At 36.2% G+C, this 17,697-nt stretch overlaps 1 protein-coding gene across 29 annotated transcripts in view; it reads left to right on the top strand.

The window, feature by feature from the left end:
* The window catches only part of SCAPER (S-phase cyclin A associated protein in the ER), a 567,113-nt gene that overhangs the window by 240,177 nt on the left and 309,239 nt on the right, over positions 1-17,697 (top strand). For all 29 annotated transcript variants that reach the window (XM_523229.8, XM_009429613.4, XM_063795293.1 and 26 more), the window contains one exon: positions 6,491-6,627. In XM_523229.8, the coding sequence (XP_523229.2) occupies positions 6,491-6,627 (137 nt within the window). The remainder of the gene's footprint in view (positions 1-6,490; positions 6,628-17,697) is intronic.

Raw genomic sequence — 17,697 nt, 5'->3', positions numbered from 1 at the left:
AAATTTTTACATGGAATTAGTTTTATGAAACTTTTAGAAGGACATGTTTTAGGATAGCCATTCTAACTTCATAGAGATCCCTCTTATACAATTTTTGTGAAAAATGTAGTGGCTTGAGTTCTGAAGTTTCCTGGTTCTGTTTTCCTGTTCTGCTTTTAGCTAGGCATTGTTTTCCCCTTTGTCTCTATTATCCCTAGTTTGTACAATTTAAATTCCTTTCCCAGCAGTTTCTCCTGGAAGGGAGCCCTGGTGGCTCATTTCCAGAGTCATAAGGGCTACCCTCCACTAGTCAGATCAGACCTTCTTAATGCAAGGACCATTTACTCACCTCCTATTGAAGTCGCCAGAGCCCCTCTCACTTTCAAATGCTGTTCTCAAATTAGCCTGTTAACTCTCCAGTGAGTAACTGTTCCTTTTTTAGGGTTCTTATGTTCTGATACTCATTATTCATCCTGATGTTTCCCCCTAATTTCTCCTGCAGACACTGAAACGCTACTTCTCTGACGGTAGTTTGTCCACACTCACTTCTTTTTTTTTTTTTTTTAAACGGAGTCTCGCTCTGTCGCCCAGGCTGGAGTGCAGTGGTGCGATCTCGACTCACTGCAAGCTCCGCCTCCCGGGTTCACACCATTCTCCTGCCTCAGCCTCCAGAGTAGCTGGGACTACAGGCACCTGCCACCACTCCCGGCTAATTTTTTTGTATTTTTAGTAGAGACGGGGTTTCACCGTGTTAGCCAGGGTGGTCTCAATCTCCTGACCTTGTGATCCGCCCACCTCGGCCTCCCACAGTGCTGGGATTACAGGCATGAGCCACCACACTCACTTCTATTTGGAGGTTGTGGGAATACCTTGTCACTTAGTATGGTTGTAAATATTTTTCATGGGTTTTGCTTTAATATCTAATTGCTCTTTATGTTTGTATATGGAGATTCAGAGAGTTCAAAATTCTGCTACCACTGCCACCGTCTTCTCAGAATTTTCTTTTATAATCTCAATCTGTTGCCCAGACTGGAATGCAGTGGTGCAATCACGGCTCACTGTTGCCTCAACTTCCCAGACTCAGGTGATCCTCCCACCTCAGCCTCCCATGGAGCTGGGACCGCAAGTGCATGCCCATGATGTCCTGCTAATATTTTGTGAAGATGGGGTTTTTCCATGTTGCCCAGGTTGATCTCGAACTCCTGGGCTCAAGTGATCCACCCGCCTCTGCCTCCCAAAGTGCTGGGATTACAGATGTGAGCCCCTGCACCCAACCTTTAATAAGGATTTTAATGACTATTACTTCTTCATAGAAATATACCATAATTTACTAAACCACTCCCTCAGTGTTGAAAAAGCTTCTTTTTACATGCTTTCCATCTTCAGAAACCATGTCAAAACTTTCTTCCTGTATAACACTGTAATTATTTTAATGGACAGATAGATGATTTTTACTCTTTTATCATCAAAAGGTGATCTCTCTCTTAGAAGAAGCAAAAGCATAATGCAAACCATTAAAAGGTAATATGTAAAGACTTGAAATGTATTTATAGAAAACTGGACAGAAGAAACATCCTAAGTCACAGAAAACAAAATGCAGACAAATGGTCAAGCATACTAATACCAATATTTCAGTTAACTAATCCAGAGATTTAGAAACAAAACAGGAACACCACATACTGGCAAACCACTTGCGGGGACATAAATTAATTCCCATTTTGATTGTTCAGTTTGAGAGTAGTTATCAAAAGTCTTAAAAATATGTATAATCTGTGGCCCAGGTTTTTCATTTCTGTGATTTGATCATAAAGGAATAATTGACTATTTGTTTAAATTTGAACTATAGGAATATTTTGTTGCACTATTTATGACATTGAAAAATTAAAAATTATCCACATGTCTAACAATAAGGCATTACTCAAAATAGGTATATTCATGAAATGGAATAGCTTACATCTGTTAGCTTATGTTGTAGAATTATTATTTAATGGAAGGAATATATATTTATATCAAATATAGCAAATTTAAAAATTTCATAAATGGGAGAACCTATTTTTAAAAAACTATATGTGCAAAGAACAATGTCTGGAAGAATATACTTCAAAACAGTTTTTCTAGGTATTAGAAATATTTTAATTTTTATTTATATATATTTTCTATAATGAACACATTTTTGTGTTAAGAAAAAGTTTACTATTAAGTCAAACAAAAACATGCTCATTTGTCTCTGGTTTGAGATTTTAAAAACATTAACATTAATATGAATGCCTGATGTATGTGGTTTTGTATGTGAATATGTGTGTAAAGGCGTTGTCTATAACAAAGATGTGATTCTTGATAGTTCTGGATAGAGTCCCAAGTTTTTTTGTTTAGTGATTGCATTTGTTTATAAGTTTCCTGAGTGGTTTTTGTTAGATATGTAAATAACATTTATATACAACTGAAAATTGTATAATTTGGATCTTTCACAAAACTGAAGATATCATTTAGAATATTTCTTTTCCTTAGTGCAGTGATCAAATCACATGTCGGAGACTAGCCTGCATGAGCAGCATGGCGGGAGGGAATGTGGAGTAGTAAAAAACCTTGATCTTGTAAAGTCAGCCAGTCGTGGTTTTGATCTTGAGCTCTGTGACCATGGGCATTATACCAAACTTCTTTGAGATTTGTATCAGTAAACATCTGTGTTTGTTAACCATCTGTGAAATGTAAACATACTACCACCTGCTTTATGGGATTGTGAAGATGATAGGAAATAATGTATGTAATTGATTGAGTCCTTTGCTAATCACATAATAAGTGTTCAATAAGTGGTAGTATGGATGGTGCTTTCATATATGACTTGCTTTGTTCCATATGTCTTTGGGAGATAATGGGAAGAGGGTTTTCTCCTCCCTGCCACTCGCTGTTTTCTTTCTTTGAAAAGAAAGACCTGGGTTATTTGTTTTAAGTTTTTTTGTATGCATGTACTTACTACTTAAATCATTGCTTTATGTTAGTGCTACTGTATAAAGGTATAGTATACCATAGGCCTAGTTTATCAAAGAAAATATTCTACAGTGAGAGAATACTTTCTTCATTTGTCTGTGGGTTTTTGTTGTTGTTGTTGTTGTTGCTTGTTTTTTGTTGGTTCATAATTTGGAAAGTGAGCACAATTCTGTAGCTCAAACCTATTTCCAGCCATATCTCTAAGGTAGTAGTCAAGAACGTGGATTCCCTAATCACACTGTCTGGGTTTAAATTTAGGCTCTATCACTTTACTAGCTGCAGTGTCACTCAGTCATGGTTTTGGCCTTCTAACTTTGAAAAAGTTAACTTTGTGTCCAAGTTTTCTCATAGTTAAAATGAGGATAATAAAAATATATACCTTCTAAGTTTTTTCTAAGTATAGTTGTAAGGACGAGATGAAGGATATTATATAAAGTACTTAGCTCAATGTATCTTGTGTAATAAGGGCTGAAAAATACTATTATTAGTTGTTATTACATTAACTCTCTTTTTATTTATCTAACACATACTTACTGAGTGCTTGCCATATGCCAGGCACAGTTCTAGGCATAGAAACATCAGTGAACAAAACAGACAAAGTCATTGCCCTTGGGAAACTTATGTTTGAGGACGGAAATTGAAAATGATTATGTAATGTTAGGCAGTGATATGACTATGAAGAAACATAAAGAGAATAAGGAGATGACAAAAATAGAGGGTGTATGTTAAGACTGAGCATTCACTTTGGTCAAGACCACGTAAATACCCAAGAGAATATTCTTGGCTAAGGGAACAACATATATAGAGCCCTGAGGCAGTAAAGTTTCTGATGAATGTGGGGAACAACAAGAGGACCACTGTGGATGTAGTTTTAGTGAAGAAGAGAATGGTAGATGAGATCAGAGAGATCAATGACTCAGCCTTGTAGGTCATGGTGAGAAATTTGGATTTACCCTAAGTGTGATGAGAATGTAAGTTTTGATAAAAGGAATGATGTGATTTGACTGTAGTTTTAAAAAAATAAGTGGCCATTTTTATAGAGAAAAGACCTATGGGGTCAAATTAGAAACTGTGAGACCAGTTAAGAGGCTATTGCAGTAATATAAATGAATGCTGATGGTGACTTAGAGCAGGTGATGGTGGTAGGGATAAGTGGTTGAATTGGGGATATATATGAAAAGAGAACTGATAGGATTTGCTGATGTATTGGATGTGAGCAATTATGCAAATGATGGTACCGTTTACTCAAATAGAGAACACTTTCAGAAGAACAATTTGATGTATATAAGGAACTTAAGAGTTTTGTTGTAGACGTGTTATTTTCAAAATGCTGATTGTGGAAATGTTCCACCTAACTGGAGATTTTGAGGAGACTTTTTTTTGTTTTTTTTTTTAATGACAGTCTTGCCTTGTTGCCCAGGCTGGAGTGCAGTGGCACGATCTTGGCTCATTGCAACCTCTGCCTCCTGGGTTCAAGCAATTCTGCCTCAGCCTCCCAGGTAGCTGGGATTACAGGTATGTACAGGCTTATACCACCATGCCCAGCTAATTTTTGTATTTTTAGTAGAGACGGGATTCTACCATGTTGGCCAGGCTGGTCTCGAACTCTTGCCCTCAAGTGATCCTCCCACCTTGGCTTCCCAAAGTGTTGGGATTACAGGTGTTGAGCCGCTGTTCCTGGCTGAGGAGTGTTTTTTTTTTTTTTTTTGAGACTGAGTCTCGCTCTTGTTGCCCAGGCTGGAGTGCAATGGCACCATCTCGGCTGGTTTCAGGCAATTCGAGGAGACATTTTTATGCAGGTGAATGGAGTTCGGGAGAGAGGCCAGAACTAGAGATAAAAATTTGAGAATTTTCTGTGTATGAATAATACTTCAAGTTACTGCATTAGATGAGTGAGTTTGGATAGAGAAGAAGAAAGCTCTGAGTATAGCTCTGGGATGCTTCAACATTTAGAGGTCAAGAAGAGGAAAAGGACCTAGCAAAGAAGACTTAGAAGGAGCAGCCAATGAGTTAGAAGGACAATGTGATGTCAGGAAACCTAGTGAAGGAGTCTCAGGTAGGAGGAAATTATCTGTAGGACTAAGGTTGCAAGAAACAGATAAGAACTGAACATTGGCCACTGGCGTTACTGACCTTGACAAGGAAAATTTGTAGATTGGTAAGGGTGGTAAGGGCAAAAGCTGGACTAAAATGAGTTTGGGAGCGAATGAGAGCTAAGGAAGTAGAGGCAAAATACACTTGTTTCAACAAATTTTGGTACAAAAGGATAGCAGCTGATCAGAGACATACAAACAAGAATCCTTTTGAGATGATTTAAGTAGAAACGGGAAAACTGATGATGTAGATAAGAGGAGAAATAACCATAAAAATGCGAGACAAGGAATGGGATCCAGTTTATATTTGGAGGACTTGCTCTTAGATAGGAACATGTGTTCATATATTATAACAGGAGGGAAGAGAGTGTACGGGCACATATGCAGATTGTTTGATACATTTAGCTGTGGGAGTGTGTGGAAGCTCTCGTCTGAATAATGCTGTTTTCCTTAATCAAATAAACATAGTCATGAACTGAGAGATGGGGTTAGGAGATGATGGATATTGGAGATTTAAGGAGAGAGTCTAAAATAATTTTTAGCAAGGCAAGTGTGTAGATTAACTAATGTAAAGTTGCTTGACTTCCTGGGAATACTAGAGGCCACTTGAGGTGTAATTTCATAAATTTAAAGTTTGTAATTATAGCCACATTAATCTGCTTCAGACATAGGCTCAGAATAGGGAGAGAGTTGGATTTAGGACTGGGATTTTGCCATGCATGTACGAAAGAAGAAAGGGGGAAAAGAGTTGAGCACAGGCAACAGAATGATTATAGTGATAGGCCATAAAATCTAAGATGGATAAGGAGGGGAACTTGACCAAACACTATGTGCTCTTGCTGAACCAAAGCTTTGCTGTGGATACCCACATTCCGCTTTCTCATCTCTAGGATGTGTTTTCTGAGATGACCTTCTTTTTCCTTCCTGCAGCCTTACCCTACTCACAGGCCAAATATACTTACCTAATATCCGTATGTTCACATTTTATCCTTTCTTCAAGGGATAGCAGATATGGTGCTTCCTTCCTGAAGTTTCCCCCCCTTCCGCCTAGTGAACAGTGATCTTGTTTCCCTCTTCGGGTTCTTACAGCACTCTAAATCTCCGATTGGCTTGGTATTATAGATGATATTATAGTTTTGTGAATATATTTTACCTTTCCTACTCTACTTGTGTGATATCTTGGTAGGGATTATGTCCATGTAACCTTAGCATTGGCACAATTGATATGCAATGAAGTGAAGTCAGTGATGTAAAATCCTTAAGTAAAACAGTTTCTTCAACGTTTTCCAAAACAATTGTAGAAACCAGTGTATTACGGAGATTACTTTTAGTTTCATCAAATGTCTTAAACTCACTGTAGTCTATAGCAATCCTATATTATATTTAAATAATCATCCTCATTATTATTATTTTATTTATTTATCTTGCAGGAGCATCTTTCCTTGAAGAAGTACATTATTGACATTGTGGTTGAAAGTACAGCTCCAGCAGAAGCTTTGAAAGATGGAGAAGAGCGGCAAAGAAATAAAAAAAAAGCCAAAAAGATAAAAGCCCGGATGAACTTCAGGTACCTTAAATACCCTTACAAGCAAAAGAAAAACTCTAGTGATGTATCTTTTAATGTAAATCCAAGGAAGACAAAAAAAGTTTAAAGTTGTTTGCTTCATGAAAGCCTTGGAAATAACACTGATGAGCCTAATTTATAGCCACTTTCCTTGATTGAGAAAGAAAACTGCATATCGATCTAAAGCCCTTGCTTTCACCTGTTAAGAGCTCTTCTTATAATTGGATGCCAAAGCTCTGCCAAACTTGTGCCTCCTCCAGCATACAATAGTATGTTTAAGTATGTGTAAACCAAGCCTATTTTTCTTTCCAACTATTGATTTTTAAATGAAGTATCAAAGAAAATCAATAGCAATCAACAAATAGAAGTCTACTGGCTGTAGTGTCAAATCCCATGACTAGGCTTAATCAATTTTGTTGCCTGTCACAACAAGAAAAAGTTCAAGAAATATCTTAAAATGGAAAGTGAGTTGTCAGACCTGTAGTTTATCATCAGCCTCCAAAGTGTCATCTGAAGATCAGACAGCTGTGTAGTACATCATTACCTCACAAGCTTTGAGTGTCATCTGATGACGGATGAGTCCGGTTCGAGGACACAGAGATAGCTCTGCTTTAGCAGATAATCCTTTGCTATTCAAGGGCAACTATTCTGAATATGTCCTTATACTTTTACCACTAAGTGTCTCAAAGATGGAGAAGCTTCACCCATGGGATTATAGGAATATAGAACGTACAATAATAGTGGACAGTGCAGTTATCTCTCTGTAGTTTCAGTGTTTAGATAATGATCAATCTAGGTGTCTATTTCAATTTACATAATCAATGATAACTTCAGAGTGCTCATTTAATCAAAGAATAGAAAAGGCTTTTTTGATTTTAGTTTTTGAAGTTAGTCCAGATTTCTCAGAATAGTTTTACGGTGTATTTTAGGGCATTACTGACCTTCATTTCTAGTTTATCCTGAGAACTTGCAGACCTCTTGATACTTTTGAATGTTTTAAGGGCCTGTTTTTTGAACCTGTCTGTTTTTAATGTTCACATTCTCTTGGTGAGCTCCCTGGTTCTGCGGCTATAAATACCTCTACTTGCCAATGACTACCAATTTTATATCTTCAGCTTTACTCAAACTTAGTACGTCCAAAACAAACCTGCTCTTTCTTCTTGCCACAAAAAACCTACCTCATTTCATAGTCTTCTCTATATCAGCAAATGAATACTTTATTCTAGTTGCTTAGGCCAAAACCATTAAAGTCATCCTTGATCTGTCTTTCTCCGACACCTCACATCCAATCTAACTGCAAATGTTAGCTTTGCTTTAAAAATATATTCAGAATTTGACAACGTCTCTCTAACTTCACTGCTTTCCCCTGATCCAAAGCTTCAATCAGCTCTTACCAGGATTGTTATAGTAGCCTTCTGACTAGTCTTGTTTCTGCCCTTGTATATTCTAAACACTGCAGCCACAGCAGACCTGCTAAAATGTAAGTCACAGCCTGTCGCTGCTCTTGTCAAAACCTCAAGGATTTTATAGTTCAGGTTTCCTCTTCCTAGAAGGTTCTTCTCACATACATCCATACAGCTGGCTTCCTTGCCTCCTTCAGGTCTTTGATCAAATGTCACCTTATCAATGAAGCTGCTTTTGAGGGCCTTTTTTTTAAATGTAACTAATGATTTGTTTTTTAAGGAAAATCTTAAAAATGTAAATAACCATAGGAAAAATAGTTTTATCTTCTAATATTTTGCCATCTGTGTCCATTCTTGCATACTAACTGTATCTATTGACTTTTTTCATTGATGTATGATTTATTTAAGTGCAATGTGGCGATGTCAAAAATACACTGTTTGAGTTTTGAAAAATCTAGACAGTCATACAATCCATACCCCTATCAAGATTTAGAACATTTTCATTTCCCCATAAAGTTCTTTGTTCCTCTTTGCAGTCAGTCTCCCACCACTCCTGGCCTGAGGCAACCACTGGTATGCTTTCTATAACTGGAGATTACTTTTTCCAGTTCTAGAAATTTATACAAATGACATCCACTCTTTTGCAGCTGGCTTTTTTTTTCTAACTGATTATACTGTTTTTGAGGTTTATCTGTGTTGATGTGTATATGTAATTTCTTCCCTTTTTATTGCTGACTATATCCATTGTATGGATATACCACATTCTACTGATAGACATTTAGGTTTCCAATCTGGGACATTTATAAATAAAGCTCCTTTAAAGTCTTTGGGTGAACAAATATTTTTATTTCTCTTCGGTAAATACCTACAAGTAGAATTGTCAAACTGTTTTCCATAGTAGTTGTGCCATTTTATACTCCCATTAGCAATCTGTGAGAATTCCAGGTCCTTCACATTCTTGCCAATATTTGGTATTACTAGTTTTTAAAATTTTAGTTTAGTTCTAGTGGGAATGTAGTGGTATCTCGTTGTTCTAATTTGCATTTCCCCAGTGACTAACACATATATTGATCATCTTTTCATATCCTCTAAAACTGTTCAGTATTTTCCTTTATGAAGTGTCCCAATTTAAAAAAATGGGCTGTCATTTTATTAGTCATTTATATATTCTGACTGCAAGTTATCAGACAGATGTATGTATTGAGATGTCTTTTCTCTCATTCTGGAGCTTACATATACATTTTCTTTATAATAGCTTTTGATAAGAAAAATTTTTTTATTTTAATGATATATGCTTTATCAGTATTTTTCTTTTATGTCTAGTGCTTTCTGGGTATGTCTAAGAGATCTTTGCCTGCCCAGAGGTCAAAAGATACTCTATCATATTTTTTTCTAGAAGATTTGTAATTTTAGCTTTTGCATTTAGGCTTATAGTCCATTTAAAATAAATTAGTAGGCATGATATAAAGTATGGGTCCAGGTTTATTTTTCTATAGATAGCCTGCTCTACTACCATTTTTGAAAAGATTTTTCTTTTCCATATGGCTTAGCACCTTGATTTAAAAAAATCTATCATATATGTGTGATTCTGTTCTGGACTCTATTGCATTCCATTGATGTCTAAGTTTCTATTTTGAAACCTTGATAAAAATGTAAATCTGCCCTGTTAGTTTAAATATATTTCTGGACTCTCAGTTCAGTTCTATTTCATTGATAAATTTATCTTTAAACTATCTTGATTTATAGAAAGTCTTCAAATAAAGTAGAAGTCCTTCAACTTTGTTTTCTTTTTTGAGCTTGTTTTGCTTATCTCAGGACTGTGCAATTTTTATATAAATATTAGGATCAGTTTTTTACTTTCTTTTGTTGTTGTTATTGTAACTGATTTTATTTTATTTTTATTTTATTTTACTATGAGTCCCAGGATACACGTGCAGAATGTTCAGGTTTGTTACATAGGTAAACATGTGCCATGGTGGTTTGCTGCAACTATCAACCCATCATCTAGATATTAAGTCCAGCATACATTAGCTATTTGTCCTGATGCTTTCTTTCCTCTCGACCCCTAACAGGCCCCTGTATGTGTTGTTCCCCTCCCTGTGTCCATTTGTTCTCATTGTTCAGCTCCCACTTACGAGTGAGAACATGCAGTGTTTGGTTTGCAGTTCCTGCATTAGTTTGCTGAGGATGATGGCTTCTAGCTTCATCCATGTCCCTGCAAAGGACATGATCTCATTCCTTTTTATGACTGTATAGTATTCCATGGTGTATATGTACCACATTTTCTTTATTCAGTCTATCATTGATGGGCATTTGGGTTGGTTCCATGTCTTTGTTATTGTGAATAGTGCTGCAACAAACATAAGTGTCCATGTATCTTTATAATACAATGATTTATATTACTTTGGGTATATATCCAGTAATGGGATTGCTAGATCAAATGGTGTTTCTGGTTCTAGATCCTTGAGGAATCTCCACACTGTCTTCCACAATGGTTGAACTAATTTACATTTCCACCAACAGTGTAAAAGCATTCCTATTTCTTCACAGCCTCCCCAGCATTGTTTTTTTCTTGACTTATTAGTAATCACTGTTCTGACCGGCATGAGATGGTATCTCATTGTGGTTTTGATTTGCATTTCTCTAATGATCACTGATGTTGACCTTTTTTTAATATATGTTTGCTGGCCGCATAAATGTCTTCTTTTGAGAAGTGTCTGTTCATGTCCTTGGCCCACTTTTTGATGAGGTTGTTTTTATTTTCTTGTAAATTTGTTTAAGTTCCTTGTAAATTCTGGATATTAGACCTTTGTCAGATGGGTAGATTGAAAAATTTTTCTCCCATTCCGTAGGTTGCCTGTTTGCTCTTATGATAGTTTGTTTTGCTATGCAGAAGCTCTGTAGTTTAATTACATCTCATTTGTCAATTTTAGCTTTTGTTGCAGTTGCTTTTGGCGATTTAATCATAAAATCTTTGCCCATGCCTGTATCCTGAAAGGTACTGCCTCTATATTCTTCTAGGGTTTTTATGGTTTTGAGTTTTGGGTTTTACATTTAAGTTAGTTTTTTACTTTCTAAAATAAGAAAGCCTGTTGGGATTTTGATTAGGATTGCATTGAAGCTATAGCTCAGCTTGGTAATAACTGACATTGTGATAGTATTGTATTGGGTCTTCCAGTTCATGATTATGGTATATTCTCTGCATTTCCTTAGAGCTTCTTCATAAAATTTCAGTAACGTTTTGTGATTTTTAGTGTATAAGTGTTACACATGGAATATCATTTAAAACGTTATTTTGTTTTCATTTTTACTTATTTCTTGCTAGTTTATAGAAACAGTTTTTTTTTTTTTTTTTTTGCGTATTAACCTTATATTCTGGGACATTGCCCAATTGACTTATAAGCTCTAATTAGTTTTTTTGGTAAATTTATAAGATTTTTAATGTACATGCACATGGTATCTGGGAGTGAAAAGTTTTATTTCTTACTTTCCAATTTGTATACTGTTTTTACTATCATATTACACTGTCTTGTACCCTCAGTAAAATACAGAACAGAAGCCTTGATCCTGTTGTTAGGGAGAAAGCAATTTTTCACCATTAAGGGATGATGTTAGCTGTAGTTTGTTTTTGTTTTTATTTTTTTAGATGTCCTTTATCAGATTGAGGAAGCTTTCTTCTATTCTTAGTTTCTTGAGAGTTTTCATCATAGATCTATGTTCCATCTTCCCATAGACAACCTAAAACCATGTTTTTGCTATTGTAAATACTGCCTTGATGACCACATGAGTGTATGCCTTTTTTTCCCCCTAGAGAAGAGGGGAGCACACCTTTTAAATTATTTGTTTATTATTGTTCTAAATTTTTATTTTAGGTTCAGGGGTATTTGGGCAGCTTTACTGCATAGGTTAATTGCATGTCACAGGATATTTGCTGTATAGATTATTTTGTCATCCAGGTAATAAGCATAGTAACCAATAGGTTGTTTTTTTATCTTCAACATCCTTGCACCCTCCATCCTCAAGTAGGCCCCAGTGTCTGATGTTTCCTTCTTTGTGTCCATGTGTATTCAGTGTTTCACTCCCACTTACGAGAAATGTAGTATTTGGTTTTCTGTTCCTGCATTAGTTTGCTTAGAATAATGACCTCCAGCTTCATCCATATTGCTGCAAAGCATGCAACCTCATTCTTTTTTTATAGGTGCATAGTATTCCATGATACATATGTACCCCATTTTCTTTGTCCACTCTCCCACTGATAGGCATTTAGGTTGATTCCATGTCTGCCATTATGAATAGTGCTGCAGTGAACACAGACATACATGTGTCTTTATGGTAGAAAGATTTATATTCCTATGGGTATATACCCAATAATGGAATTGCTGGGTCAAATGGTTGTTCTGTGTTCTTTGAGAAATCTACAGACTGCTCTGCACAATAATGGAATAATTTACATTCCTACCAACAATATATGAGCATTCCCTCACCAACAGTATATAAGCATTCCCTGTTTTCCATAGCCTCGCCAGCATCTATTATTTTTTGACTTTTTAAATAATAACCATTCTGACTAGTATAAGATGATATCTAATTATGGTTTTGATTTCCATTTCTCTAATGAATAGTGATGTGAAACATTCTTTCATATGCTTGTTGACCATGTGTTTGTCTTCTTAAAAATGTATCTGTTCAGGTTGGGTGTGGTGGCTCGCGCCTATAATCCCAACACTTTGGGAGGCTGTGGCAGGAGGATTGTTTTAGGCCAAGAGTTTGACATCAGCCTGGACAATATAGCAAGACCCTGTTTCTACAAAAAATGAAATAGTTAGCAGTGCATAGTGGCATCCCCTGTGGTCCCAGCTTCTCAGGAGACTGAGGCAAGAGGATCACTTGAGCCTGGGAGGTCGAGACTGCAGTGAGCTGTGATTGTACCACTATACTCCAGCCTGGGCAACAGAGCAAGATGCTGACTTAAAAAAAAAAAGTGTGTCTGTAATATTCTTTGCCCACTTTTTAATGAGATTGGTTTTTTGCTTGTAAATTTGTTTAAGTTCCTTATAGGTTCTGAATATTAAACCTTTGTCAGATTCATGGTTTGCAAATATTTTCTCCCAGTATGTAGGTTGTCTGTTTACTCTGGTAATATTTTCTATACTTGTGTGGAAACTCTTTATTTTAAATAGGTCTCATTTGTCAATTTTTTTTTTTTTGGTTGCAATTGGTTTTGGCTTCTTCATCGTGAAATATTTACCAGGTCTTGTTTCCAGAATGGTATTTTCTAGGCTATCTTCTAGGGTTTTTATAGTTTGAGGTTTCACATTTAAGTTATTTAATCCATCTTGAGTTGATTATTATAAATGGTGTAAATAAGAGGTTTAGTTTTAGCTTCTGCATATGGCTAGCCAATTACCCCAGCACCATTTAATGAATAGAAATTCCTTTCCCCACTGCTTGTTCTTGTCAACTTTGTCAAAGATGAGATGGCTGCAGGTGTGCGGCATTTTTTATGCACTCTCTTTACTGTTCCATTCATCTATGTTTCTGTTTTTGTACCAGTACCATGCTGTTTTGGTTCATGGCCTTGTAAAGTATAGTATGAAGTTGGGTAATGTGGGTAATGTGATGTCTTCAGCTTTGTTCTTTTACGTAGGATTGCTCTGGCTACTGGGGCTCTTTTTTGGTTCCGTATGAGTTTTTAAATAATTTTTTTCTAATTTTGTTAAGAATATCATTGTTAGTTTGATGGGAATAGAATTGAATCTATAAATTGCTTTGAGCAGTATGGCCATGTTAACAATAGATTCTTTCTCTCCATGAGCATGGAATATTTTTGCCTTTGTTTATGTCATCTCTGATTTCTTTGAGCAGTGTTTTGTAATTCTTGTTGTAGACATTTTTCAACTCCATGGTTAGCTGTATTTCTAGGTATTTTATTCTTTTTTTGTGGCTACTGTGAATGGGATTGCATTCTTGAATTGGCCCTCAGCTTGGATGTTGGTGTGTAGAAATGCCACTGATTTTTGTACATTGATTTTATATCCTGAAATGGTACTGAAGTTTTTTATCAGATCTAGGAATTTTGGGGTAGAAACTATGGGGTTTTCTAGGGATAGTATCATATCATCAGCAAATAGAGATAGTTTGACTTCCTCTCTTCCTATTTGGATGCCTTTTATTCATTATTTTGCCTGATTGCGCTGGTTAGGATTTCCAGTACTATGCTGAACAGGAGTGGTGATAGTGGGAATCCTGTTTTGTTCCATTTCTCAAGGGCAATGCTTCCAGCTTTTGCCTGTTCAGTATGATATTGGCTGTGTGTTTGACATATACAGTTCTAATTATTTTGAGGTATATTCCTTTTCTGCCTAGTTTGTTGAAAGTTTTTAACATGAAGCGATGTCGAATTTTATTGAAAGCCTTTCCTGCATCTATTTAGACGATCATACGGTTTTTGTTTTTAGTTTTGTGTATAGATGAATCCTATATATTGATTTGTGTTTGTTGACCAACCTTATATCCCAGGGATAAAGCCTATTTGATCATAGTGGGTTAGTTTTTTGATGTGTTGCTGGGTTTAGTTTGCTAGCATTTTCTTGAGGATTTTTGTATGCATGTCATCATGAATAATGGCCTGTGTTCTTTTTTCTTTCTTTCTTTCTTTCTTTTTTTTTTTTTTGTTGTTGTGTCTCTGCCAGATTTTGATATCAGAATGATGCTTGGCTCATAGAATGAGTTAAAGTGTCCCTCCTCCTCATTATTTGGAATAGTTTCAATAGTAATAGTACCAGCTCTTCTTTATACATTTGGTGGAATCTGACTCTAAATCTGGTCCTGGGCTTTTTCTGGTTCATAGGCTTTTTATTACTGATTCAGTTTCAGTCCTAGTTATTGGGCTGTTTAGGATTGCAATTTCTTCCTCATTCAATCTTGAAAGGTTGTATGTTTCCAGGAATTTATCAATTTCTTCTAGATTTTCTAGTTTGTATGCATAGAGGTGTTTGTAATAGTCTCTGAGGGTTGTTTTACATTTCTGTAGGGCTGGTATTAATGTTCCCTTAGGCATTTCTGATTGTGCTTATTTGGATCTTATGTCTTTTTTTCTTTATTAGTCTAGCTAGTGGTCTATCAGTCTTTGTCTGTCAAAAAAATCAACTCTTGGATTCGTTGGTCATTTGCATGATTTTTTCTCATCTCAGTTTTCTTCAGTTGAGCTCTGATTTTGGTTATTTCTTGTCTTCCACTAGCTTTGGGGTTGGGTTCCTCTTCCTCTACTTCATCTGGATGTGATGTTAGGCTGTTAATTTGAGATCTTTCTAAGATTTTGATGTGGTAGTTTAGCACTATAAACTTCCCGCTTAACACTGCTTTAGCTGTGTCCCAGAGATTCTGGTATGTCATATCTTTTTTTCTCATTAGTTTCAAATAATTTCTTGATTTCTGCTTTAATTTTATTGTTTACTCCAAAGTCATTTGGGAGCAGGTTGTTTAATTTCCATTTCATTGTATGGTTTTAAGCACTCTTCTTAGAATTGATACCTACTTCTGTGGTGCTATGGTCTGAGATCATAGTTGGTATGATTTTGGGTTTTTGAATTTGTTGAGAATTGTTTTATGGCTCACTGTGTGGGTGATTTAGACCTTGTGCCTTGTGCAGATGAGAAGAATGTGTATTATGTTGTTTTGGGGTGGAGAGTTCTCTAGATATCATTAGGTCCATTTAATGAAGTGTCAAGTTCAGGCCCCGAATATCATTGTTAGTTTTCTGCCTCAGTAGTCTGTTTAATGCTGTCAGTGGGGTACTGAAGTCTCCCACTATTATTATGTGGTTTTCTAAGTCTTTTCATAAGTTTATAAGAACTTGTTTTATGAATCTATGTGCTCCTGTGTTTGGTGCATACATGTTTAGTATAGTTAGGTCTTCTTGTTGAATTGAATCCTTTACTATTATGTAATGCTCTTCTTTGTCTGGTTTGTTGTGGATTTAAATACTATTTTTTTCTGGAATTACAGTAGCAACCCCTGCTTTTTTCTGTTTCCTGTTTGTTAGATTTTTCTCCATCCCTTTACTTTGAACCTGTGGCTATCACTGCTTGTGAGATGGGTCCATTCAAGACAACATATGGTTGGGTCTTGCTTCTTCATCCACCTTGCCACTCCACCTTTTAATTGAGGGCATTATTTTCATTTACATTTAAAGTTAATATTGATACATGCAGATCTGATCCTGTCACGTTGTTAGCTGGTTATTATGCAGACTTGATTGTGCAGTTGCTTTATAGTGTTAGTGGCCTACATACTTAAGTGTCTTTGTTTGTTTGTTTTTGTGGACCATAATAATCTTTTCTATTTCCACTATCTCTTAAGGACCTTTTTTAAGGCAGGTCTATGGTAATGAATTCCCTTAGCATTTGCTTGTCTGAAAAGGATCTTATTTCTCCTTCCCTTATGAAGCTTAGTTTTTCTAGATTTAAAGTTCTTGGTTGGAATTTCTTTTAATAATGCTGAATATAAGCCTCCAATCTCTTCTGCCTTGTAGTGTTTCTGCTGAAAGATCCACTGTTAGCCTGATGAGTTTACTTTGTGGGTGACTGCCCCTTCTCTCTTGAGGATTTTTGTATGCATGTTCATCATGGATAATTCTTCCTTTCACTTTGATCGTGGAGAGTCTGATGACTGTATGTCTTGCACATGGTTGTCTTGTGTAGTATCTCACAGGGGTTCTCTGAGTTTCTTGAACTTGAATGTTATCCTCTCTAGAGTTTGGGGAAATTTTCATGGATGATGTCCTCAAATATGCTTTCCAGGTTGCTTGCTTTTTCTCTCCTTCTCTTTCAGGGACATCAATGATTCATAGATTTGGTCTCTTTACATAATCCCATATTTCTCAGAGGTTTTGTTCCTTCTTCTTTTTTCTTTATGTTTGTCTGATTTAATTTGGAAAACTAGTCTTCATGATCTGAGATTTTTTTTCCTCAGCTTGGTTGATTCTGCTCTTAATTCTTGAAATTTTATTATGAAATTCTCAAAGTGAGTTTTTTGCCTGTATCAGATCAGTTTGGTTCTTTCTTAAAATGACTGTTTTGTCCCTCAGCTCCTGTATTATTTTGTTGTATTCCTTAGAATCATTGGATTCAGTTCACACTTTCTCCTGAATCTTGATGATCTTCATTCCTTTTCATCTTCTGAATTCTGTGTCTGTCAGTTCAGCCTGGTTAAGAATCATTGCTGTTGTTAAGAATTAGTGCTGTTGTTTTGAGGTAAGAAGACACTCTGGCTTTGAGATACCGTAGTTCTTGCACTAGTTCTTTCTCAGCTCTGTGAGATGTTGTTTCTTTAATCTTTGAAGTTGTTATCCTTTTTCCTTTTAGCTTCTTTGCTGCCCTTGGAGGTTTGATCATGGTATGAAGTGGATTCACTCCACCAGCTTTGTTAGCTAATGGCATTCAGGCCTCCTGCAACCAGACCCAAAATTGTAAAAGAGTAAGCCACCTTGGTAGGACCTGGTGAGCCAGGCCAGGGAAAGCGGGATGCCTGAGTCAGGGACTTGTCGCACTCATATTTGCTGCCTAGTGGCCTTGGCAACCACTTCCAGATTTCTGCAAGTGTCTTTTTTGTAGAATGATTATTTTATTTGGGGTATATACCCAGTAATGGAATTGCTGGGTCGAATGGT

The sequence above is a fragment of the Pan troglodytes genome, chromosome 16 (assembly GCF_028858775.2).
Source record: "Pan troglodytes isolate AG18354 chromosome 16, NHGRI_mPanTro3-v2.0_pri, whole genome shotgun sequence".
Taxonomy (NCBI): Eukaryota; Metazoa; Chordata; class Mammalia; order Primates; family Hominidae; genus Pan; species Pan troglodytes.
This window is presented reverse-complemented; position numbering and strand designations above follow the sequence as displayed.